The following is a 27,187-nucleotide window of genomic DNA, read 5'->3' on the forward strand; positions in this document are numbered from 1 at the left end:
TTTGTTGCTCAAAAGTTAACAATTAAAGAATGTACAGTCATTTTCTTTACTACTTTTGCAGTAACCACCATGGGGTTTTTTTTAAATTAGCATTCTTGTGAATTTTACTGAAGAATTAAAAAAACCTAGACCCTGGAAGTGTTACTTGATCAAATAATGTCAGACTTATATAATATCACATTTTATTCACCATTGGCTTCACCATTTTAGTGAAATTAAATATAAAGGGAGCAGGTAGTCCACACCTTAAGAACACTGGATGCATTTTTACGTTTTTTCAATTAAAACACTTAAGTTACATTTTTGTGAGACGAACTATGAAACTTTAAAATAAAAGCTAGAAAGCTCAGTTGAATTATGTGTAAGAAGCTATTGAGTCTTTTTTTTTGTAACTGTTCTTCTAATTCTAAGAAGAATATAATTAAATTAGAAGAATTTTTTTTCTAATTCTAAGAATTCTTCACCTAATCTAATTATGTTCATTCATTCAGTTTTGCAGAGCTTAAATATGCAAGTAATACATTTTATTTCTTTTTCAGATCATGCTCATGCAGAGGGGAGAGAAAACGTAATAGTTATTCATCCTGATTTTAGAATGATAGTTCTGGCAAATAGGCCTGGATTTCCTTTCTTGGGTAATGACTTTTTTGGCACATTAGGTAAGTGATTCGTATTAATTTATCATCTTTAATGGACTTGACTAATAGAATATCTGTCTTTATTAATTAGATTGCATGAGGAGAAGGGGCCTTATGCATATTGATACTTTGTTCCACATAAGGTACTAAGACTATCATGTAAATATACATATCTTAATAAAAGTGCCCAGACTTGCCCTGAATGGAAAAGCTGTATGTGATCATCTGTGTTAAAACTCTTTTGTTGTATGGGATCTGAACAGATATTGCAGACACAAGGTAATGGGAAATCTTTGCTAATGAGTGTATAGAGTATACAAATACTGCAAACAAATTAACTGTAGGCTTGACACCTGACAGCTCTCTCAACTGCTCACTAGTTTTTCCCCCATATCAAACAAGCTGCATCTCAGGTGCTGTCCTGTTTGGTACAAGAGATAGTAGCTTGATGGATTCTTCTTTTCTTTCAGCAGTAAAGGCAACTGTATTTTTGGCTGCTAGCACTGTGCTACCTGCTTCTTAATCCTCATTTGCTTCTCCACGCATGTGGCCATGTATGATAGCTTTAGTAAAATACACATATTTGACAAGATACTTAATTTATCTCAATATCAGGTAAGGCTGTCCATATTTCACATCAATGATTTTCATATCAACAGAAGCCTTATTTTGGAAAACTGGTATGTCCCAGAAATTCTGTGCATCAACAAAGATTCCTTAGAGCTTCATCTCACAGCAAAAACAAGAAGTTGCACATGGGCAAGTGGTGAAGAATTCATTGGCCTGTATAGTCTGGTGTTAGTTTCAGTGGGCCTCTGGCAAGGTTTTGGCATTGTTGCTACATGATTTTGAACTGAATACTCTCCAGACTCCACTGACTGTATTATCTATGTTAGCTTGGCCATTTATATGCAGGAAACTTAATTTATGTGGTTTTGCCTGTTAAATTTGGCTATAATGCTTAATCTGCAAGAAGTAACATTCTCAAAAAAGCAGGTGCAAACCCAATTCCATATTATCTAGTAGTTCCTTGTTTTTCAGGTGAGGTTCCCACTGAATGGGAATTCCCTGTCTGAAACTCAATGACTTAATTTCACCAAGTCCTTTTTCTGCAGGATCTGGTCGTGCTTCTTCAAAGTTTTCTACAACTTATTTTATGAATAAACTCAATTTATAGATAGTATATTTGGGATCAATATAATGTCAGTGTATGGAAAGACTATTTTGCCAAATTTCTTACAATACTTCAAGACAGGCAGGGAGAAAATAGAAGATAAATTCAGTATTTTCTCTAGACTTCTTAATTGGGTTTGCATTAGAGCCTTCTGCATTTCAAGATTTCCCTGCATTCTATAGTGTTTTGAAGGAGTTCAAAAATTGGTTACATTCAACCAGTTATGTTTTCTTAAAATATTTTTTCTCATGTTTTTTCCTGCATTCATCTGACTTCTGTATCTTCTTGAAGTTCATTTCTCCCTCATGATATCAGCTTCATTGAAATAACAGGAGAGATCTCTGTGTTTCCAGAAAGCTCAATGTTCTTCATAGTTTTGTACTTCACATTTTTCAGTTTTAGCAACCTGTTACTCAGCATTCTTTTGAGTCATATCTTTTCTATAAAGGTGCAGTATTAAACTTAAACAGGTTGTTGTGATGCTACTTCTTTATAAATTATCTAACTTTGTGCTTTTTTTTTTTTGTCTTTGTAGGCGACATTTTTAGTTGCCATGCTGTTGATAATCCCAAGCCACAGTCAGAACTGGCAATGCTTAAACAATATGGTCCTGATGTTCCAGAGGCAATTCTGCAGAAACTGGTAGCTGCTTTTGGAGAGCTCAGGAGCTTAGCTGACCAAGGAATTATTAACTACCCCTATTCAACTAGAGAAGTTGTGAACATTGTAAAACATTTACAGGTACAGTACGTCAGATTTAATTGAAAACTTGAGTTCATCAATACGAATTTTATAATGCCTGAAGGCTTTAGATAAAAGATGCCATTATTGTTTATGCATTTTTATTTAATTCTTGTGAAACACTTTACATTTTGAAAGAAGCATGATATTAAAGACATTCAGATAGTCAGAGGGTAAGGATCACAGATTTACATGGGCAGATATTTTTCTGCATATTTATTCATAGAAGGAAAAAAAACCCTGTAAATCTGTTTTTCTACTGTGTGAGAAAAAAATTCCATACCGTTTGCAATGTTCATACTGGCCCTCTTTATAAAACTCTATATTCAACATACTTCCAGGACAGAGCAACTGTTCATTTTATTCTGCTATAAAATTTGTGGGTTTGATCCTTTCCTGTGAAAAAACAAGTTCCTGCTGCATAACAATAATACATCTGAAGTGGATTTTTTTCTAAGAAAAATGCTGTGTGGATAACAGCTCACCAAGGGAATATGTAGGATTCATGATTACTTCCTGCACACATTTAACTGTAAAATTGTGAATTCTGATTTAATGATGATCTGGTTTTTAAGTATTACAGTAAAGTCTGACTTCTGTCTTTATAAATTGAAGGATGCTTTTTGCCTGAAGTATTTGAAATATAAAATGTCTTAATGCTCTTTGAAATAGCAGTGGTTTTATTTTGTCCTGTTTATAATCCTAAAGTTGTTAATTTGTTAATTTATAGACCATTTCTTGAATTATCAAGTCCTAGATTTTTTTTAGTAGTGGAAATTAATGTAATTAATACAAATAGAATATAATTTCTCACAAATTTTGACCTTCTGCTCCTGTGTTTTATACTGAATAGTTTAGAAGGATTGCATGATAATTTTATGCTTCTGGTCATGAACATATTCACACATATTCACACCTATACACAGACATTCAGATACTGCAGGGTGGAATTACTACATTTAAAAATCTTAATCTCCCCAGATTTCTGGGGAGAATAGATTTTTTGTCCTTTGTGGTCTCTAGAGTGACATCTCAAGGCAAATTGATGCTACTATGTTATCAATACTATAAAGAAAAAATAATGCTCTGTAACTTTGTACTAAGAGTTAAGAAGATTCAGACCTAAAGGCTGAGGAATCCAGATAAACACATGAGCAAAGCAGTCTATTAGAATCCATTACCAGCTGATAGGTATTTGTTTATCAAGCTGCTAGAACACGTACATGCTGATCTCTAAACACACAGTTACATTCAAAATGACAGTGAAAAGAATTACAGACCTTAGGAATATTTGCTGTGCTGCTGAGAGGCTAACTTTTTAGGGTGTTTGTTAAATGAATTCCTTTTTTGTCCTCATACCTTTCTGCTTTCTCTACCTTCCTTCCTAGCTTCTTTCCTTCATCCTTTATCTCCAAGTAACCTGAAGGTTTACTGATTTGTATTGGTAACCAGTGCAGAAACATAAGACTTAATTCTTGTTTTACTTGAGTGTGAACAACATCTAATTGAAGATTGAAAGAGCTGCATTGCTAATTGTCTTAAAGGCTCTTACTGTCTGCTTCTGTCTCCTTCACTTAAGCAGATTAGTATGGTCACTTCAACCTGGACATTGGGTGCAGTTCACTGGGGAGGTTTCTCATCTGCTAAGCTTTCACCTCTTTCAAAGTGTAAATATCCAAATACATCTCCAACATGCATCTTTGACTTGTTTTGTACCATTTATTTTCAAGATCCCAGTCTCCTTCCAAGAATGCAACATTTTGTTTACTGTAACTTGTTTTTCAATCTGAATAATAAAAAAACTAGGAGTAGCCAAATGTAAACAATGAATATAAACATAATGGTTATTCCAAAGTAAGAAACTTCTGGTCTTCAGGTAGAGAAGAAAGAGGAAGGAGGGAAATGAGTCAATAAAATTGCTGGTTCTTAGGAAGGAAGGAGGGAAGTTAGTCATGTTGTTAAACGATTTCCCTTACAGCAGTTCCACAGCCCTGCTCTCTTTGTACTATTGTGTTGATTCCTTTCACATAATTTTGGAATTTTTTTCTTGTGTAAAAAAAGGTTGAAAGTTTTGGAGGAAAAAATTGCTTTCGGTTACTACTGCCTGAGAGCACATCTGAGCATTGGGACTAGTCAGTTAAAATATGCTGATTGCTATGGTATCAGCATATTGTTAGGCTAATCTCTGATTCTGATTAATTGTGATCTTTAGCATTTAGGATACACATAGGGAGTGCAGTTACAAGATTATCCTCCCCTAAAGATTATGCAAGTAGGGAATGTGTAGTAATTTAGTTGTAGCTTATACACTGTGCTCAGAGCTAGGTTGCCTATACTAACTTTTTCATAGGGGAAGTAATTTTGGTGATGCTTGAGATACCAAACTGTTCTGAAGACCCAAAACTGAAGGCATAAGGGAGAGTTGTCTAATGCAGATACCTAACTTGATTGCTGCAACTTTTCCTCCTCACATACTGTATAAGGAATTTGAGTTTTGCTGATCTAGTTGACAGGTGACCTGGATACAGCCTTTTTGTCTTGCCCACCTCCAGTTTTCAGACTGTCAAATGTCAAAAGTCTTTATGTTAACAGTAGCTTATGGGTAAGCTCAGAAGCTCTGCCCTTGCTCTGTTGGGTTACCATAAGGTGCCTGTAACCAGGGTATGCTGTGGCTGCTTCTCTGCAATCCAGTATGCTGTTTTTCATGAGACCTTGGTAGATGATAATCAGGACAGCCATGTTAGTCTAGATAAAATGGCAACAGTTTTTTCACTAACTCTTTTTTTAAGTTTCAGAAAGCTGAGATTTTTTCTTGTAGTTCATCTTTCTTGTTTATATATGAGATTGTTTCCTAATAGTAGGCACTAGTATAAGAGTTTTTGAGCAGTAAGTGCCTAAGAAACCTTCTGGATCTGAAGTTTACTCATCATCATGTTTTAAGGCCTATTCAGTAAGGTTTTGTGGTAAGATAGTGCTTCTTTTTTTTTTTTCTTTTTTTTTGTGTTCAGCCTAATCTCAAAGGGAAACTAGGCTTATCAAGTAACAGTTTATATCCCCCTTCTCACTTTGCTGCCTAATAACCTTTTACCCTTTTGGCCAGTCACAATGGATCTCAGTTATCAATTTTCAGAGATAATTAGGTTTCTGCTGGCTTAATCAAAATCAGTGGATATGTGACAGAGAGGAACTGGTTGGAATTGTAGGGGGATAATTTAGCTGTGTCGTTTGACAGTAAGTGATGCCTACTAAAGACATGAGTACTGGTTAATCCATTAGTATGTCTGTCACTCAGGATGAGCCATAGGCATGGTGCTTCTGGCCCTGCTGAAGGACAACTGAGGAGACAGAGCTGGCAACATTGAGTTAAAGGGCATAGGGCTGGGTGCAGGGGAAAACCAAGAGCACAGGGGAATGAGCAGGTAGGCAGAGATCTGTTAGAATGTGCAGTGAGCCTGTGAGATGGTGCTCACAGCATGGAAATTAAGGCACCAAGATACATAGGGAAGTGAGTGTTAGTGAGAACACAAGGTAGAAGTCTAAAACAAAAAGTCTGGACTCATTAGAGACTGAATACCAGATGATTTATCACTTTCTTTTCAGGGCAGTGGTAGAGATACAGTAGACCTCAATGGGTATAGCAGATTTAAATTAAGCTTCTTGATTTCTACTAGAAAATTACAATTTTGCTCATAGATTTTACACAGACTGTAGCAATACATATCCTCATGGAATGTTAGATCCATAAAAATGAAGCTTTTTCACCAAGTCAAATTCTTTATCAAATAAAGCATACAATATATAAATAAAAATATAAAATTGTTGAAGTCAAAAAACTGTTGCTTACTATTTTAAGGAATAGCCAAGAATCTAAGCTGTGAAAATAATCTAAGGTACACACAGAAGTGTTACTTGTAAGGGGAAGAATCAGTGAATGGCAACCAGACAGACTGATAAGAGATCAATATTTTCTTCTAGTAATCTCATTTTAAAAATCAATAGAAACCAAATTGTTTTAATGTTCAGCTCAAACCCCAAACATTCAACCTTTTTAGGTTTTATTGTCTTTTTCTTTTTTTCCCTTTAAGTGAACTCTCATTTTCTTTCTTCAGTAAGCAGTTGTCTAAGCAGTTATTAAAGAGGGATTGGATTTGTTCTGGTTAAAGCCAGAGAACTGTGATTTTTTTTTTAATTGCTGAGATAGAGGACCTTTGTACAAGTGGCTCAAGTGGCTTGTGTTTGTAGAAGCCATCTGTTGTACCTCAGGAAATTTTTTATGATGTCCTGCTGACACAAGAGGCATGGAACCATTGAGGCAATTCATTGCAGAAAAGTGTATTGATGGCAGAAGTTATGCAATGATTCAGAAAACTGTAGGGAAAACTGGATATTATTTGAAGATCTCGACCAAGGTTTCTGCAATACCTAGTGCAAGGCGGGTGAAAGTGTAGTTAATGAGAAAATTAGATAGCTTGGTGCTAGGGTGATGGTTGTGCTTTGCGCTGAGAAGAACAGAGAAAATGCAGTATTCATCATATAAATGTTGTTTTAGAATGATGCTCACTTTTGACTCAAAGGCAATTCAAAATATAGAAGTTAACACTTTCACTCCTAAACATTGTCATGAACTTTTCGATTCACCTTACGTGTGAAATGTTTATCCAGTGTTTAGTTAGAATAGCTGATGGGAGATTTGGTTTCATTCAGTAAGAACTGGACATTGTAACAAGCATGGCACAGGCTGTAGAATGATTTTATATTACCCCACAATAACTTTTATTTTGCTAAGCTGAACTTCTAATCAGTCCCTCATAGACAGGTTTAGAAAGCAGAACATAATTTAACATCCTTTTATAACAACGCCAGTACTAAAATATTCTGTGCCACGTACACCACAGATAAAAAAAGGTTTGTACAAGCTTAATTTAGCAGTGGTATTCTAGTCTATCACAATGACTAGCTAATTTTAGTATTATTCATGTGACAGGTATTTTATTACCGAGATCAGGTATTTATAAAGTTGGGACAATATTAAACTCCTAGTGCTGATATTTGATTAAGAGTACAGGTCATAACATTTCTGAAAATCTTTTGTTTCCTTCTGTTTTAATTTTTAATCAGAATTCAAGTATCTGTATTTTTAATACATTTATAAAATTCTCTGACGCTTAAGTCTGTTTTGCATGTTCTCTGTACCAGCCTAGCTCACTAATGGGGAAAAAACAATTAAGGCTAGAATTTTCTGAAATACCTCTTCACAGTTTTATGTTCATCTCTGTAAATGTGCCATACTGAGCTGGAAGGATCTAGATCCTTGTCTGAGAGATCTAGTATTTGAATGAAAGGCTGTGGAGAAAGAGTGAGATATTTTTAAATGGAAAGATTCTCACTCCCATATCTTGCCAAAAAAAGGATAAAATAAATCAGTTAGGCAGAAAAGTTCTAGGATATACAGCAAGTTGGTAATTTTTTAAAAAAAATCCTTTTATTTGATTTGCTCCATTTACATCTGTGGTGGGCTAACCCTGGCTGGATGCCAGGTGCCCACCAAATCTATTCTGTCACTCCCCTCCTCAGCTGGGAAGAGAAAATATAATGAAGTGACTGTAGATCAAATAAGGGCAGGGAGAGATCACTCAGCAATTACTGTCACGGGCAAAACAGACTTGACTTGAGGAAATTAGTTTAATTTATAGCAAATCAAATCAGAGTAGGAAGATGAGAAATAAACACAGATCTTAAAACACCTTCCCCCTTCTCCTCCCTTATTCCCAAGTTCAACTTCACTCCTGCTTTTCTCTGCCTCCTCCCCTTCAGCAGCACAAGAGACTGGGGAAAGGTGGCTGTGATCAGTTCTTCACACGTTGTCTCTGCCACCCCTTTCTCCTCAGGGGGAGGACTCCTCACTGTCTTCCTCTGCTCCAGTGTGGAGTCCCTCCCATAGGAGACAGTCCCCCATGAGCTTCTCTATTGTAAGTCCTCCTCAGTGGCTGCAGTTCTGCAGGAACTACTCCAGCCTTGGGCCCTTCCACAGGGTCACAAATTCTGCCAGCAAACCTGCTCCAGCATGGGCTCCTCTCCCCATAGAGCCTCAAGTCCTGCCAGGAGCCTGCTCCAGTGTGGGCTTCCCACAGCCAGAGATCACAGCCTCCTTTTGGCATATACCCACTCCAGCTTGGGGTCCTCCACCTCAGTGGCTTTCTTAATCAATGACATCAGTTTCTCTGGGTGGCTTTGTGATGTTTAAAATTCTTCATTTCTCTTATTTTGACTTGTAGAATCCTAGAATAGTTTTGGCTGGAAAGCACCTAAAAGATACTCTAGTTCTCATCCTGCTACTGTGGGAAGGGACACCTTCCACTAGACTAGGTTGCCCAAAGCCCCATCCAACCTGTCCTGGAGCATTTCAGGAGTGGGGCATCCACAGCTTCTCTAGGCAACCTGTGCCAGTGACTCACCACCTTCATAGCAATGAATTTCTTCCTAATACCTGATCTAAATCTGCCCTTTTTCAGTTCAAAGCCATTCCCCCTTGTCCTGTCACTACATGCCCTTCCAGTCCCTCTGCATTCTCTCTTATAACCAAAGGTGTTACAAGGTCTCCTTAGAGTTTTCTCCAGTCTGAGCAACTCTCTCAGCCTGTCTTCACAGGAGAGGTGCTCCAGTCCTCTGATCATCTTTGAGGCCTTCTTATGGACTCATTCCAGCAGGTCCATGTCTTTCATATGTTGGAACCCCAGAGCTGGAAGCAGCACTGCGGGTGGGGTGTCATCAGTGCAGAGTAAAGGGGCAGCATTCCCTCCCTCACCCTGCGCTGCTTTCAGTACAGCCCAGGACATGTTTGGCTTTCTGGGCTGCAAGTGCACATTGGTCATGTCCAACTTCTCACCTTCCAGCACTCCCAAGTCCTTGTCAGAGCTGCTCTTGGTCTGTTCATCCCCCAGCCTGGGCTGATGATACCATGATACCCCAACCCAGGTGCAGGACCCTGCACAAAGCCTTTTGAGCCTCATGAAATTCCTGTGGCCCCATTTCTCCACCTGTCCAGGTCCCTCCAGACAGCATTCCATCCCACAAGCATGTTAGCTGTATCAGTTAGCTTGGTATCATCTGTAAATATTCTGAGAGTGCGCTCAATCCCACTATGTCATTGATGAAGATAATAAACAGTCCTGGTCCCAGCACAGACCCCCAAGGTCTGTACTGACCATTTGATGCACGTCTCCATCAGGACTCTGAGCCATTGCCCACTACTCTCTGCATGCAACTATACATTCATTTAATTCCTTATCCAGAACAACCAGTCCAGCACATTAATAAAATTTTAATTGCTGTTAAAGATATTAATGAAAGTCTGATAAATATTTGGGGTTTTTAAATGTACATAGCACATTTCAACTAGTATTTTTCCCTAAGGAAAAAAAAGTTTGTGAATTTCTGTGTCTACTAAAATCCATCATGACCTAAAATAGTCAATTGTTAACCAAACAGTGTGTCATCTGCTTCTCTATATTCAACATTAAGAGTCAGAATTCTTAAATTAATTGTATGTGTGAATTATATGAATCTGTGTCATTCTGTCATATCTTCCTGGTTTACAGGAAGCAAATTTTTAAAATCCAGGCTGTTATTAATTCTATTCTCCAATGATTACACCATCTTGTTATGTGTATAATGGAAGTAATTCTTTAAACCATTAATGGTGTTTATTGTTAAATAATAGTCACATGCTTTTTTTGTTTAAATCAAGTTTAGTGTCAATAATTTCATTCTGACTTGTGGAAAAGAAAGGTAAAGATTACTTCAGAACTTGTCTGTCAATCAAAGTTACTGTCACAGTCATTCATTTTAGATGTACATAGTGATATGCTGTAGCTTAGTAAATTGTCACTAAAAGAAATTTGGTGGTCTGTTTCTTCACAGAAATTTCCATCTGAAGGACTCGCAAACGTTGTCCGAAATGTATTTGACTTTGATTCCTACAACAAAGAGATGTGTGAAATTTTATACAACACTCTGCACAAATATGGGATACCTATAGGAGCAAAACCGACCAATGTACAGCTGGCCAAGGAGTAAGAATAATATAAGATATATATTAAGAAGACATTTTTCTCATGATCACTTTTTATAGTGTGTTATCTTGCTGCTAATTGATTTAAAAACAACCTGGAATTCTTGGAAGTCAATCCTCCACTGGTTCAAATTTACAATCTTTCAAATAAGTTACAACAATATAAATTACTTCATGATTGAGTATTTGCTTATTAATAATATTTCATCTATAATGTCCATGTACATATTAATAGCTTGTAAGGTAAACAGATATATTTTAATAAAGGGAAATACTTGTTTCTTCTCCTGTGTTTTTAATTGAATTGCAATACACTTCTGTCCTGTTACTTATTGTGTAAGTCTGTAGAAAAAAAAAAGTTGTCTTCAGTGGTAGTTGGATTTTGTCTTTGGTGCTTACAGAGGGCTCTACAAAAATATTTCTCCTGAATGGAGCAGTGCATGTAAGCTCCAAGAGCAGCTTTTGTATGTGTCTGTAAATCATTGTTATCCTTTAATTCTATTACTAGTTGAGATATTACACCATATACTTCTTTTGCGGAGGTTAGAATCGAAACAGCTACGTTATGTAGTAATGCCCTCACGTCTTCAAGCCATCCCCCACTCTCTGAAGGGGCCTTACCAGAAAGCTGGAGAGGTACTTTTTACAGGGGCCTTTATTGATAGGACAAGGGGCAATGGCTTTAAACTGAAAGAGGGTATGTTTAGAGCAGATATTAGGAAGAAATTCTTTACTATGAGGGAGGTGAGACACTGGAACAGTTGCTCAGGGAATTTCTGGGTGCCCCATTCCTGCAAGTGTTCAAGGCAGTGTTGGACAGGACTTTGAGCAACCTAGGCTAGTGGAAGGTGTCCCTTCCCATGGCAGACAGGGCAGAAACCAGGTGGTCTTTAAGGTCCCTTACAACCTTATGTATTATTTATGATTCTGTGAAACAAATTCACAGAAAACAGGCTTAAGTAGATCATATTAAAAAAGCAATTAGACAACATACTGTCTTGAACTTTAAAACATAATTCATTTATGAAGAAACAAATATTTCCCTTTCATGGAGAAAGCTTTATTGGAGACATGGAAAATTGAGTTTTCAACATGACATGCACACTTTATATTTGCTAAGGAGGGACTGATTTTTATGGTGTGATGTATTGATAGTGATTCTGGTGCTGGTGAGTGACGACTGGAACAAATTGCCCAGAGAGGCTGTGGAGTGTCTCTTACTGGAGATATTCAAGAACCTTTGGATGCAACCTTGTGCCTCATGCTCTAGGGTGACCCTGCTTGGGCAGGGAGGTTGAAACAGATGATCACTGTGGTCCTTTCCAGCCTTACACATTCTGCGTCCCTGTGTAGGTTTCTCCTGCTGCAGCACCACTGTTATTGTATCTAAAATCCTACATATAATTATTAAAAAACTATTGGCAGCATAGTGTCTATGGTGCACCTTTTAATTTTGATGACAGGACTATTACATGCCTGGGGAGCCAGTATTTGGGCAATGTCAAAATCTGTCAAATTGACAGATCATGCTTGACACTCTTGCCCTAATTTCTCTGCTGAACATCACTTGGTAATTTCTGTTTTAAAGAATTACAATGTTTGTCATAGTTTTTGAGAAATTTGCTCTGTGTATAATTTTAGAAGTATTAGATTTGGGAGAGGACCCTCTAATAATGAGACAATCAGAGGTTTAGGAGATATAAGAGGAAGATTACTGTAATTGGGGGCTGCTCAGTCTAGAAGTGAGACAATAAAAGAAAAATGTAATTATATTGAACTAAAGATCATCACCTGATCATTTTGAATTCATCACTGAGGTTTTCCAGGACAGGTTACACCAAGGGTGATGGACTTAGAAGATCTTCACAAGATGCTCATCAAAAACTTGACTGGGCAGGCAGCTGTGAGCCCATAATTTGTACACTGAAGGCCCAGGGGAGGAGAAACTACAGGAGCAGTTCACACACAGCTCATAAAAGCAGCTTTTTCTTAGATCTCACCATGCTGAGCACCTGGCTTTGATGATCTATCTTTGTCTCAATCTCTCACTTGCATCCACCCCAGCCAGCATTTCAAGTTCTTACCCCTCTATTGTAAGACAACCTTGGGTTTGGTCATGAGATTCGCTCCTGTGGAGCATGTAAGCCACATGCAGGTCACCTTGAATTACAGCCACATCTTTCAGGTTTAGGCACAGTTGATTCTGTTTTGAGATTAAAGAACATTGAGATAATGTCTCCAAATCTGTTCCAGCCCATATTGCAAGCTCCCATGATGGACAGACACATTGAGGTAATTGGGTATGTGTTTGGACTGCTGCAGAAAAGGTACTGGAGTACTGACCTCTGTACTGTTTTCCATGAATCTGAGAATAGGATAATGGTGTTAATCTAGTCTGGCCCACTTCCTTCAGAAAAGATGCAGGTTATTGTAAAATCTTGTCTCATTTTTTCGGGATTCATGCCTGAAGACCTTCAGAGATGAAGTTTTGTAACCTCCCAAGGCAAGTCAGTCTAGTTTCTAAATAGCCTCAGCACTAGAAAGTCACCTCACAATCTTCCCTGTTTTTAAAAAAGGCCTCTCTGTGGTTTTATTTTTCTTTTATGCTCCTTGTCTTCACTTGGTGTATGTCCATCATTAAGTATTGGGTGTGAAACTGATCAAGTTCATTTTTGCTGGAGCCAAGTACAGTAGTATGAGAGTACAGAATAGAAATGTATTGGCATTTTGAAAGTCCAGCATATTTGCATTCCGTGCAATATTTAACTCATCTCTCATTTTTCTAAATATAAATATCCACATCCTTTTTGCAAAATCCTCCATAGCTCTTAACCTATTTTCACTTCATGCAATCAACTTTTTTCACACTTACATTTTTCTTACTGTATTGGATTTTTTCATATTGGTTTCATGACATGTCAGAATCATTTTCCATTTTAAGCTTGTTTTCCTACCTGCTTCTAGGCTCTCAAAAGCTGGCAGTCTGAAGGTGTGATTTCTGTGTTGTTCCAACAACAGCATATCCCCACAGATGACTTCTGTGCCCCAGTCTTTTTTTGGTAGACTTTAAAGACTTACTATCTATCATAATAAATTGCTCAGCAGTTCTATTAAGTAATATGAAAACTGGGATAATAGTCCAAACCAATTCTGCCTGAGGATGTTAGTCATACAACAGCAAAATCATTATATAAGAATATGAATTCTGTACAATTAAATTTTGCAATACAGAAGCATTTCCAGGAGATTCTGGGGCAGGAAAATCATTATAGTGAAATGCTGACTCCTTTATATAGGTGGTCTCTGGCACGTCTTCACAATAAGCTTTGGAGAAGTCTGTCACCTATTACTGAATTGAAAAGAGAACTTGTATAAATCAGAATTATTTAAATTGCTGCTGCAACAGAACTGCTGTAAATATAGGAAAAAAATCATGAGACACAAGTAACAGGCTAAAATACTGAGTCTCAATAGAAGAATTATTTAGGTATGTATCCAGCTGAAATGGCTGAAATCCAGGGTAAATGAAACAGATGCTTTCAGTGACCCTTATGGGAATTTTGGATTAGACTCTGGAACTAATATACCTGTTCTTGGAAGGGAAGATTAGATGGTGAGTAATGATCATTTACAGAATGGTTCTTGCAATAGTTGTTTTTTCAAGAGAGAAATTAATTTGTTGATACTAATTTTATTTATTAGAAAAATTAGTATCATATATTAGACCTGTAAAGGAGTGCTTTACTTGGTCTTTTTGCTTTTTCAGTTGTTCATTTTTTTCCCAGGTAGGATAACCATTCTTCAAGGCACTGACATGTTCAGTGTTGTCAGGTGTTAAAATATTGTCTCTCCTGGTACCACCTGTCCACTAGTTTATAATTTTTATCAGTATTTTATGTAAAGCAGATGGATTGTCTATGATGGTTTGCCAAGACATAGTAGTAAAATGAATTATTCATGATACTAACTCATTATCTTTCTTTATGTATACAATTACATTTTGTTTTTCCCATTGACATCTGCTATGTCAGATTTTCCTGAATTCATGTTAATCTGCCATTTTGATGCACAGTTCAGGCCGCCTGCAATTTCTAGGTAAAACAGCATTTAATCCTAATTCTGACATTTATCCTTGATGAAATTGCCATTCCGTATTTTTCCTCCTGTCTCTATTCACTTTGTGCTTCCTATAACTTCAGTGTTTCTTTTAGATTAACTGGGTTTTTTATATGTAATATAAATATGTAAATTTTAACAGCTTTGTTTTTCTCTTGAGACTGTTCTTTTGTGTGGCTTTTTTATCCCTCCAGGTAATCTGTAGTTATATTGGATATGTCTCATATCATACATATCCATTGTCAACCCTGTGTGTTGCGGGGCCAGCTGAGGAAGAGGAATTGTCAGGGAACGGGAGTTTTAGCATACAACTGTTCTGAATGTCTGCTTCAGAATGTCTACTAAATGTCTTCAAATCAAATATGTTTGGATAAATTATGGAGAACTGGTTGGCAAGGACTTTTCCTGATCTTAGTTAAGTCCAAAAAGGTTATGTGGGATGGAAATCTTTTCAGCTAGTTGGAGCACAGGCTGTTACTGGAGGCCTGGAATTATACATTCTGTGCCAGCACTGAGCTGGTTTACAAGATCTTGTATTAAGCAGCTTTGTTGTCTGTCGTAGTTCTTGTCCACAGCTGAACTAATATCATGTCTGGCAGTGAAGAATTTGCTTTCAGTGGAACTTCAGTTTTACAAGATTCATATCCATCTTCTAGTATGTTCTCTGAGAGCTAAACAAATAACTTTATAAAGCAGGTTCTGTTGACTTTTTGAACACAGTTTGGTGATTTAGGTTTTTTGCTCTTTGATCATTTTTTAAGTACCCTAATATGAATTTGTTTTCTTAAATGAAAAATATTAAATTGAAAGAAATTGTGTTCTATAGGTGTCGCTTTAAAAAGTTTTCTAGCAGCAAGTTTTGACAGATTATTTCCCCTTTGATAGCTGTGCATGCAGAAATTCAGGCTAAATATTAATTTTTTGTAGACCTACAGCTGTAGGTCTTGTGCAATCACTTTTCTGAACAAAATACCTGCCCATATATATATATTTCATGGACAGCAGTAATCATGTAGAAAACCAGGATCTAAAATTAAGGGTGAAAAAAACATAAAAACAATTTTTAATTTTCTTTAAGCAACAGGCTTTGATACATCCATATTTAAAGAACTGATCAGGAATAATTCCTTAGAACTTGCTTTTAAATCTTGGATTTCTTACAAGATTAACATTAACAAGATTAGATGCAGTTTACCTGTACTTTTTCTATTCTAGAAACCCTTTCCAGCTTTTAAGGAAGGCAAAAATCATGGATTGCTCTGTACACCCCAGCTTGGAGAGACCAGTAAAGTTTTAGTACCAATCTTACCCAGCCACTGCACTTTTTCTACCTATCAGATCTCTTTGCCTTACAGATTTTTGCCAGTGTTGACATTTCCATTGTATCCTATCAGCCTTTTATGTAAATGCTATCTGGTTAATTAATTTGAAATACAGCAGTGTAGCAGGAGCATCTAGTGAAGTTTTTACTCATCCTGTCACTTCAAGTTATTTTCAAAATCTGTTTCTTATAATTGTAAGTCCTGGGAAAAGAAGGTAATTCCCTTACTTCGATGTGTATCATAGTTATTCATTAGGGGAAGGCTATTAAGATGTATACACATTTTCAGTGTGAATATGTTGTTCTAGTTATTCTGCACCCTCACTTCCTCCTGAAAGTCATTCAGGAAGCAGACTGATTGTAAGACCTTAATGACACCAGCTTCTTCAATACTCTTAGTTTTTCTTAGACCAGACTTATGCGAGGGAGCAGTGAGACAGCAAAGAAAAAAAAGTTGTCAGGCCCTGGAAGAATGGCTCTTGACAAAGAGCTTTGTATTATGAATTCTGCTTTCTGTTTTATTCTGAAATTCAGATCTTCATTTCCCTCCTCTTTGCTATTTATGATGATTTGCTCTACTGCCTCAGAGAAACTACATCATTCAGAAACAGGGAAGAGAGCAAAACCTCAAAAATCTAGGTGAAAGTAGAAATCAGTCTTCATGAAGGAATAGAGGAACTATTAGCAAAGAAAATCTCCAGAAAGCTGAAAAAGAGTGAAAATGTTTGTTTGGGAATGCAGTCTGCAATTCTGTTGCTATAAAAAGCAGGGTATTTGGTTAGAGCTGGTTATTAACATGTGTTTTTTTTTAAATTTTAATAGCTATTCATGATCATTAGTAAAGTTGATTTCTAGGATGTTGTCCATGGAAGTAATGTGTAAGGAATTAAAACTAAAGTCCAGATCCCTGTGAGAGCTGATGTTCCACTGAGCTAATGGGAAATAACTGTTACTGATTATAGGCATATCAGAGGTTGTGCTATTCAGAGTCATAGAGCAAAAGGAAGTCTCCAGAGTATTTTTGCACACAAGACAGCTTGTGGCTCAAGACATAACCGGTGCTTTGCCAACAAATCATTTAGAAACCTAAATGGAAGCCTGAAGTAAAATTCTAGTTCATAGATATCTTAACTCACATTTAGTCTAGTGACTTGACTGCCTGTTTTTCTGGTTGCATGAATAAATGTATCTAAGAATTTTGTATAGGTTAAAATACTGCATGAATGTTTTTTCCTAATGGTGTTGAATGTTGCCATTTGCCATGGAAAAACATAGCCCCATGTACTTGGGAGTTTTTATTTTGTTAGGGTTTTTTTTTTAATCTGGTTTAATTTCTCTTCTTCATTTGGGATGAATTTCGGCTATACTAGCTAGGTGTAAGAATGGAAAAATGCAGAATGAAGTGAGGAAAAATGTCAAATTAATCACTCTACAAACATTGATATCTATGGATATTCTTAGTCAGGCAACAAACAGGCAGTGAAGAATCTCCTGGTTCTTTGACTAAAACAGGAAATTAATGAGCTACTCTTTCCTCATTACATGCCCCAATGGCACATTGCTGGCAGCTGGCCATTTATCTTTCTGTGAGCACCACTGTGATCTATAGCATCCAGACCATTTTCTGTTTGCAAAACAGTGTCTTTGGCTGTCTGACTGCCTTGGCAGATGCTCCAAACACAGAATGGCAATGCAGGCTGAATGAATGACTGCAATTTCTGGCTTTTGGTTGCTTGAGGTTTAGTATCAATATACCATTAAGAAATGTTAAGACATCTTTCCTGAATTAGTAGCAAAGATTAAGGGATATCTGTATTCATTCCCTGACTTTCCCCATAACTTCTTAGGGGAAAAATAAAATAAAACTAAAATTCTCAGAGTTTTATATATAGTCCAGCTGATCTTTTAATTTTTTTTTTTTTTTTTTTTTTTTTTTTTTTTTTTTTTTTTTTTTTTCTGGGGGGAGGAGGGGGAATCCCTTCTTATTCTGAAAATAATATAGAGAACAAATTATACAAACCTCTAATATCTGACAGTGCCAGGTTGATTGGTGAGGAGAGGGAAATAATTGTAACGGTAGGAACAAGCATAATCAGATAAGACAGAAGAAACCAAGCAGATACTTTTAACAAACAGTCTAAGAGAACTTCCTTAAAATAGACTTTGAAGATATTTATAGAAACTGGGAGAAGGAATGTCTTCTATTCTCTTGCCAAGTCCTGTAGCTGTACAATAAAATGCAACAGCATGTAACACAGAATGCTTTTTTGATAGGAGGTCTCTTTAGGAGTGACTGGTCCCAAAGAAAAGCCAAAAGTTATGAGTTTGTTAGCATGAAGATATTTGGCCAATTAATGAAGTCAAACTGTAAATCACTTCAGAGGAAAGAAAGAAAGAAGGAAAAATTGCACTGTTTGTATTTTGCTGTGATGCTACATTGTCACACATAAGCATTTTCTTTTCCTGTATGAATAAGCTTTGCTGTGATCCACATATTTCTTCCTTAGATAAAAGATACAGAAATGAGGAAATTAGACCAAGATGAGCAAATGTGGCTTTTGAGGAAGTCCCTGTCCTTTCTGTAGACTGTAATGGCCAGAAGGCAATGGGATAATCTCAGGTCTCTATTCCTTTGACTTTGTTCCTGTGAGCAGTGGTAAAATAAAGAGAACTAGTTCACAGAACTGTCATTGCATGGTTAGAGAGCCACAGTGCTTACTGTGCTTATTCTACTGGTCTTTTAGAAGAGTGAGCTACTGACAGGAGTTCCTTTAAGGGGTGCTGTCACAAGCTGCTTGATCCAAATAAAGCAAAGCAAGAGATGGTTTGGATATATCTCACATAATTCAGACATTCCTTTTGAGGGCATATTATATGCATTGTTTCTTCTTTTATGATGCTGCTTAGATTGTGTCTGTATGAGTAGTCCAGAAGGCTAAAATTTTTTGTGATTTAAAATGTGAAAAAGGAATTAAATATTTTAGCAAGGAAACACTTTCTGCAGGAGAATCTTCACATATATTTTGTTGAAAAAATGTACTTGTCTGAATTATTTATTCCATATCACTTACTGGTTAATAAATGTAAAAATTCATTTGTTCCTATATTATTTGACAGACTGCCATTACCAGATCATAAGTTTATGGGCTACTGGAAAGTTGACCAGCCAGGAAATGCACAAAAGAAAATGCTGTGTCCATCAGAAACTCAAAAAATAGATGTCAAGGTTTGTCTTTTAAAATATTTTTTAATTCGTATAATACTGGTTTTATGTATTGGGATGTGAATAATCTGAGATATAATTAATTTCTTCAGGAAAAAAAGGGTGTATACAAGGCATGGTGCTTGTCACTTGTTTTTGGAGTTTTTACACTGACTAGAAAAATTACCATTATTGTATACTTAGCCTTCACTGTTTAAGCTTGGCCAGAAGTTCTTGAAAAGAAGTATTTATAAAGATATTGAAAGTACTTAATCTGAAAAAACTTTGTAGTTGTTCTAGATGTTTGGGGATGGCCAGCTACAGGCCCCAGATCTCAATTTTTTGGCTAAGATCAGAGACTGAAAAGAAAGCTGTTTTCTATTTCTATTTTGCCTGCAGCTGAAGTCTTATGGGTCTTTGGCATTGGCAAGTTTGTATCTGAACTTTTGGTACAATTTGATCTGCAGCCAAAGTTTCTAAGTCTTTTTCGGCTCTGAGTTCTAGGATTAACTTCAGTAATTATTACTCCAGTGAATAAGGAAAAACCTGTACTTCTAATGTGGTTTATGGATGAGATTTAAACTTTATATATTAAGAAATTGCCATATAATGTCTTTGAAACAGAAATATTCTGGTATTTTCCTTGTATAAGCTGTGTTTTATCAGTACATGATATCTCCTCATGCTACTAAGTGATAATGGTTGCAAACCATGAAGAGACTAAAGAGGAGAGGCACAAGGTTTCTATACTGTAATGGAAAAGTTAGTATGGATATTCAGAGTTTATAAAAAAGGCATTTCCTTGTCCTTTTAATTTGTTTAGTAATAAATAAAAAATTATTTAGTTGTTTTTTATTGTTAATAGTATTACAGCATAAAGAAGACTTCTGTGTTTTCATATTTCATGGGAAGTGAAATATTTTAGGAAACCCTCATGGTTATTATTTGTTTTAGGGCCCTGTGTACTTAAATATTCAACGCTTTCCAGTGGAGCGACATGAAGCCAGGTCCATCAGTTTCACAGAAGAACTTGCTTTTTGGACACTGCCTTTAGAAGAAATTAACTTAATTTGTGATGTCACGGTAACAAAAGGTACAGTAAGAAAAGCTACTGACTTTTGTAATGATCTGCAGTTTTACAAAGAGGTGAGATGTCCTGGGGATGAGGAAGGACTGGACTGTTGACTTTGTAAGTGCTTACCAATAGCCAGTGACAGAATATAAAAGGGCAATATGAGGGATTTCAAGTGTAGAAACAACACTCCAGTGCATTGACAGTAGTGTGTATTTATAGATGTGCTTGCAGTAGAGTATAGTAATAATATTAGCAATTGTAATATACCTACTCCTATAATACTAGTAATCAAAAATATGGAGTATGAAGTGAACTATAGGAATAATAACACCTTTTTTCACTTTTTTTTTTTAAATAGTAGGTGAAATACAAAATTAATCCACTGAAATCAGTCCATAATTTCACTGAGTCAGTGGTCATTGTAAGGATATGCGTCTGGCTCAAACTAAGAGGAAGATGTGTAATTAAAGTAGAACACAGCCACAAAATTGCAAATTTGTTAAATTTGCGTGTTCAACACTGCATTACTTGACAGAAACAATTATTTTACTTTTCCTCTCTCAATTCAATTTTAATACAAGTCTTTTAACTTGGAGAGTTCTGTGCTTCTTTTCCTCTGTGCTCATACTGATTCTTTCTTACTAGACCAGACTTGCATTAGTTACCTCTACAGCTTATGTCCCATAGGGAATTACACCATTGGGAATATTCATAAATGTTTTTAGGGTTCATCATTAAGCATGTCTTGATGCCTTAAGTTTTTAGCTTTTATATTTTTCAGATCCTGTATTACATTAGTGAATAACTCTGAATTCCTTACAGAGTGTTAGTAAACTCTCTTCACATTTTAGTCAGACAAAACAATCCTTCCAGGCCTGAGAACCAAAGTCATCATCAGGCCCAAAAAGTACAAACAAAAGTAAATTGGGGAGGCACAAACGAGGGGAATGTGACTTCATTACCTGAAGCTGTAATTGAGCAATAACCTCTGATGTGCAAATAGACCAAACTTATATCTGTCTGAAAAACTTGTGACCTTCATCCATCTTGGGCATAGCCTCTGCCAGGCTCTTGCACTGTCCAAGGTGTATCTGTTAAAGGCCTTTAATAAGTACCTACTTTATTCTCTAACTCTGTCTAGCCTCTGTTTTAGGTAACCATTCCGAGGCATCAGTCTAAACATTATTATGTATTATAAACAGATCTTTAATGATCAATACTGGAACGCTGCTCTTTCTACTTGCACTCCAATTTGCAAATACATTAGCAGACTTCCATGGAAATGAAACAGAATTTAGGTAGCTTAATATTGGTTTCAAGAATTGTCTGAAATTATTCAGGAAGGTGGTTTATGTGAAAAGTTCTGTACAATGTTTGCATTCAACCTATGTTTAATTATTAAATACATTAATTTAAAGAGAGGATAGGATAGAGAAAGAAGAAACAAGATTATAAACCAGCAAAATCAGATGAACATACTAGCAGCTGGCAGACACTGCAGTCATGCCAAACAAATGTGTCTTGTACTACTTGTTTAGAGTTAATAGTGTTGTGGCAAGGTTCTGCCTATTAACATTTAGTTAATATCAAGAGATCATTTCTTTTTATCTCCTGTCAGCAGTGGTAGTTTTCCAGTACTATTTGCTGTATCATCTGCCAAGTTTATGGCATGTCTGTTTTCAGAAGAGAAATGCACAATGCCAGTAGCCTTTATTTTCTTATTTCAGAAGAGGAACCTGAAAATGTTCTTTATGTTACTACATGCAATCCTGTTTCCTTGTACTTCATGAACATTTCTAGTACGACTGGATACTTTGTGGATCTTTATGACCTCTTCCCAAGAACAGTTGGAAGTGTCTGGCAACCTTTTGTGACTGCAGCACCACTGGGAAATCCACTTAAAGGTCAAGTGGTTCTACATGAAGAGGAGGTAAAAAAAGTTAAATTTCAGCTAAAAGTTTAGTCATGGGCAAAGTAGTATCATGAGGGTATGTCACTGGGGATGCTATCTCTGCAGACTGGACAAGGCTACCTCCTGCTGAATCTTCTCTCTTTTACTGTAATTTTTGCTTGGGAGTTGTCTCCAGCTTTAGTTTTTAAATGGAGGTTTTCCTCTTGCACCCTTTAGCTGGACAATGTCCTCTTCCATTCTTGAAGCTGAGTTCTACCTGCTTATCTTCTCTTACTGATAGAGGGAGATGGTCTTTATGGGGGAAACAGGGAGAGTGGGTCAAGTTCAGGAGTTTCAGTCAAACCATACATGTTCGCAATGTACGGAGTAAAGCGTGTTATACAAACTTAAGGTCTGCTCCAATCTTGTCACCCTTTTACTTTGGAACTAGTATATAAAAGAGACATTGTCTGAGTTCACCAAGTAAAATGTTGCTTGTATTTGCTTCATATTTGTTTTGTGAATCCTTGTATTTCTTCTTGTGTAATCTGTGAGACTGAAAGGAAGACTAGGTAAGCCTTGATATCAGCAATGCAATTTGAGAACCACTGACAATTTCAGTGTCAGTTTGGCTCAAATACTTTTTTATAAACAACTGTTGCATACTTTGCACCTTCCCTTACTATCTGTGAATTTCCAATTCAAAACTTATTTGCCCAGGAGTGGGAAGAGACAAGAGTATACTAGGCTGCTGATGTTCTTTTTTTAACATTAATAATAGTTTATTTTGCTACCTACCAGTCATTGTGGTTTGACTCAGGCGTTAAATCAGTCCATATTGTTGTTGACTGTTTTTTCCTTTCTTTGAATTTCCTCTGTCAACTTTTCAGTAGGTGAGAGACTTCAATCTAGAGGAACCTTTCCTACATCGAGTTGGGGTGTTAATAGTTTTCAGTAATTTCTGGTATTTCTGCAATAACGTTGTTACAGGAACATTTTTCAAGTGTTGCTGCCACTTTCTGGTGTCAAATGCTGCAGTTAAGCTCAGTGTCTTATGAGAAATCCTGTTCGTCTGCCTTTGGTAGAACTGCCTATACAGGTGCTGCTGTCTATTGGATACTTTCCAATGCAAACTGGAAACAGTGTGATTCTGAGGTTACCTTCTTGTTGAACAGCTACAGAAATATCATTTGGGCTATTTTGAGGTGCACATAGCACATTTTTTTGTTCCAAATAATTCTTGGCTTACTTTGGTGAAGTTGATGCAGGAAACTAAAACAGATGGCAGTGTGTCTCGTATCTGAGAATGTTTAGAATGTCTCACACTTTTTAATATAAAGCCAGCAATATTCTTTACGTTCTAAATCTCCAACATTCCTAACATTTTGTTTTTAACTGAATCACAGTAGCATCTGGTGTCAGAAATGAAGGTTGTTCCATGAAGATTTAGGTGGTTATCTCAGAGTCTGATTTTGGCTGTCCTCATAGAATATACCTTTTAGTGATGGTATGATAGATACCTTTTTCAGACTCTGAAATAAAATTTATTCTGTAGAGAGACTGTGGTAGTTCTATGTCCCTTTCCAGATGAGTTCAGTCATGCTGTAACCTCATATTTTACTCTGACAAAGCTTAAATATTGCCTTTCTTGGCAAGTGCTACAGGTGAATACATCCTGTCTATAAATAAGCCTGTTTTACACTGGAAAATAATACAGAATTAAAATATTCTGAATGTTTTGCATTATCTTAGAAATTTTTATGCATTTTTACCATTACGGCAGACCTTATTCACTGTTTCTGAAAATATGTTTCATTTGATTACAGACTTGTTTGCAAAAAGTCCTGTTCTTAGGGCACCATTCAAAGTTAATTTTAGACTTATTGAGAACTTAAGCAAGCAACTTAGAAGACAAAAAAAGAAGAAAAATTATTCTTTTGTATGTTGCATGCTCATATCCATGGACTACGTTGGTAATTTATTTGGGATTGGTTCTTAAGTGAAGCATTAAAACATAGAGTGCTGCTATTGTAGTCTTCACAGCCACTGCTATCCTTCCTTATGTTGGGTCCAAGTGTTAGGATCTTTAGTTCCCACTGAATCACAAGAGGGATTCTCAAGCAGTGTAATTTTTCTACACAGAGCTTAGGTTTTATTCCTAAATCCTCCTGCAGTGGAGCCATGCAAAAATCATATGCTCTGTGCACCTGTGAAACAAGGTGGATGTTGCTGGGTATGAAATTTAATCCATTATTATTGATGTTAGCAGGTGAGCATATGGTCTAAGATAATCATCTGGGTACCTTCTGTATTTGCTGGGATAGAGGTGACCTGAAGAGCATTTCATCTTAGCTAAAGCAGAACATGTTTAATTGCCCTCTGGAAGTGCCTCTCTCTTTCCACTGTCTACAGAAGGAGGCTTGGCATACAGTCAAGATGCCTACATTTGGGTATACTAAGATCACTGTCAGGTATAATCTCAGAACTTGTAGCATTCAGATGTTAAGAAGATTAGTGGCACATCTGCATTTTGAGCAAGGCTACAAGAGTTGTACCTGGGTGCATCAAACAAAACAAGAAAAGCTAATAATGTAAATAACATATGTGATGCTTTAGAGATTCATCTGTGTTTAGTTGCACAAAGACTAAGAAGTATTAACAATATTTGTAGAAATAAGAACTTGCATTTATTAAATAAAAGGGCCAGTTGACAGCTGCTATTTCATAATAATCAATATAACCCATTAATTAGACAATACCAAAAGCAGCTTTTTCAATTTTTTTCTTTTCATAAAGGTCCTTGGAGATTAATGTTTCTGACTGAGTTATAAAAAAAGAACAGTTTTAAATGGATGATAACCTTATTGGAAAATATGAAATGATGATATTGTGGCTCTTCAAATAAGTTTGTGTGTTTTATCTTGTTCCCTGATGACATCCATTTAGATTCAGTAGAGCCCTCCAGTGAAATAAAATGAAAAATCACCATTTCTTCCTGTGCTTTTAAATTAAAATTTACTGAAAGTAAACTCCTCAGGGGTTTAACTTAATGGCACAAGTGGGAGATTTATCTGATTTTAAGCCACATTTACATCTTCTTGGAAGAAAGGGTAGATAATTTTATTCCTCATGGTGGCCATTGGTCTCAGTGTGGGCAAGCTGTTTTGACTCTTTTTGTTCAGACTAAACTCACAGAGTTTGAAAGGACTCTGCAGAAATCTCAAGTAACTTCTTTGTGAGATGGGAATTGCATTTATCTTTTCAAAGCAGTAATGCCTCTGCCATCTGTCCTCCCCACAAATACTTCAGGGCCTACTCTAAATTCCTGCTAAAGCTTTGTGTCCCCTCCTCCCCCTGAGCACTTTTCTTTCTGCATCTATCACATCTACTGCTCAGAAGAACAACTACAGGCAGAAAATATTTTGATAACTTTTATGCATTAATTTATATGGGGTTGTAGGAGCAAACTGCACATGGAGAATTGATTTGCCCATAAATTAATAGCACATTTCAAGGATTTTTAAAAAGCACTTTACTGTGTTGAAAGGCTTCAACTGGACAGAGTAACCTACAGGCTACCTCAGGGAGCACAACAGGCTTCGTTCAGGCAATGTCCTGCCAGCATCCTTTAACTCTGCTTTTATCTTTCTTGCTCAGGAAGTGGGGTGGGGAGGGAGGGAAATGCTTTTCCCTGTCCCACGTGCTGCTGCAGTTCTGTCAAAGCTCTCTGATAACAAGGGAGTGAGGGTGTCTGTGGCACAGAAACTGACACAGAGATCCACCTCACTCACCACATATAGGAGATGGCAACCAGTTTTTAAAAGGAGACCTTTTTTAACCGATTGTGATCTGGCCATGATGCACAAGTGAGGATCTGAATAGGAAAGTACCAGAAACACAGTAATAGTAACTTCTGTAACCTCTAGTCCCCATGATATTCTGATGTATGTCTTCAGAACAAAGGGTGTAGTTTCTTATTTTCTTCAAAAACTAGTTCTTTTTTTGATATTGTATAAGGCTTTCCTTTTCTACAAGTAGACTTTATGGTGAAGGTCTGCTTATATAGAAATGTATGCACCTTCTGTAGAATGGGAGAAGGCTCATTTTCCATAAGCACAAAGCTTATACCACTACTCGTTCTCAAATCACTGAAGTCTCCAATACAGTAAAGTCTCCCAAATCATCTGAAAGACACCACTTGCATTAATTAAACACCAGCAATCTACTTGCATACATTTCCCTACCTCTGAAGATGTAATGGTTTGAGCCCCAAACCATAAATTCTTGCAATAGACTTTTTCCTGATGAGCAGTGTGTTAATGTTTCTGTCTGTTCCTATTATTTACAGTGTCAGGGTTGTTGTGTTTCTATCACTCAAGGGATCCTTGAGTAGCTCTAATAGAAAAGGTGGGACAGGAGGCAAGAGGATGTATGATTATCCTGCCAAGCTAAGGATCAACCTCAGTCTAAAGCAGACAGTGTATTTGCAAGCTTGCTTGCTCAGGACAACATCGAGGGCAGAACAGATCAAAACTGACAGTGAGTTTGGGGAGAAGAATACAAGAATTTTAAACTGAGTTACTTGCATTGTCCCACTCTGAAACTTCCCCAAGCTCTCCCCTCTGTCTGCAAAACCATAAGGAGCAACTTCCCATACCAGCAAAATGAAGTCACAGCCCTGTTTGGTTTAAGAACTTTTTAGAGGAAAATGCTGGCTAAAATAAAAACAGCAGTAAGGAAAGGGAAACTTTGCAGTAACTAAAAATAAAGGCACACAACTTCACAAAATTGGTTATTGCATCTGTCCAGAGTTTGGAATTCCAGACACTGGGGTCGAGAGGTCACCCAAAGGTTACTTTTCTCCCAGTCAAGAACAAACAGAGCGGAATTGCACTCCAGTGTCTTCTCCCAGCCCACTTGAAGAGTTGCCAGAGCTGCTCTTGGATGTGTTCACAAGT

At 36.8% G+C, this 27,187-nt stretch overlaps 1 protein-coding gene across 1 annotated transcript in view; it reads left to right on the forward strand.

Annotated features, from left to right (window-relative positions):
* VWA8 (von Willebrand factor A domain containing 8) overlaps positions 1-27,187 on the forward strand; it is a 178,474-nt gene that overhangs the window by 97,725 nt on the left and 53,562 nt on the right. Inside the window, exons 24-29 of the mRNA XM_056484352.1 lie at positions 540-659; positions 2,348-2,553; positions 10,474-10,625; positions 19,179-19,287; positions 20,218-20,356; positions 22,066-22,268. Coding sequence (XP_056340327.1) covers positions 540-659; positions 2,348-2,553; positions 10,474-10,625; positions 19,179-19,287; positions 20,218-20,356; positions 22,066-22,268 — 929 coding nt within the window. The remainder of the gene's footprint in view (positions 1-539; positions 660-2,347; positions 2,554-10,473; positions 10,626-19,178; positions 19,288-20,217; positions 20,357-22,065; positions 22,269-27,187) is intronic.

Source organism: Oenanthe melanoleuca, chromosome 1 (genome assembly GCF_029582105.1).
Source record: "Oenanthe melanoleuca isolate GR-GAL-2019-014 chromosome 1, OMel1.0, whole genome shotgun sequence".
Lineage (NCBI taxonomy): Eukaryota > Metazoa > Chordata > Aves > Passeriformes > Muscicapidae > Oenanthe > Oenanthe melanoleuca.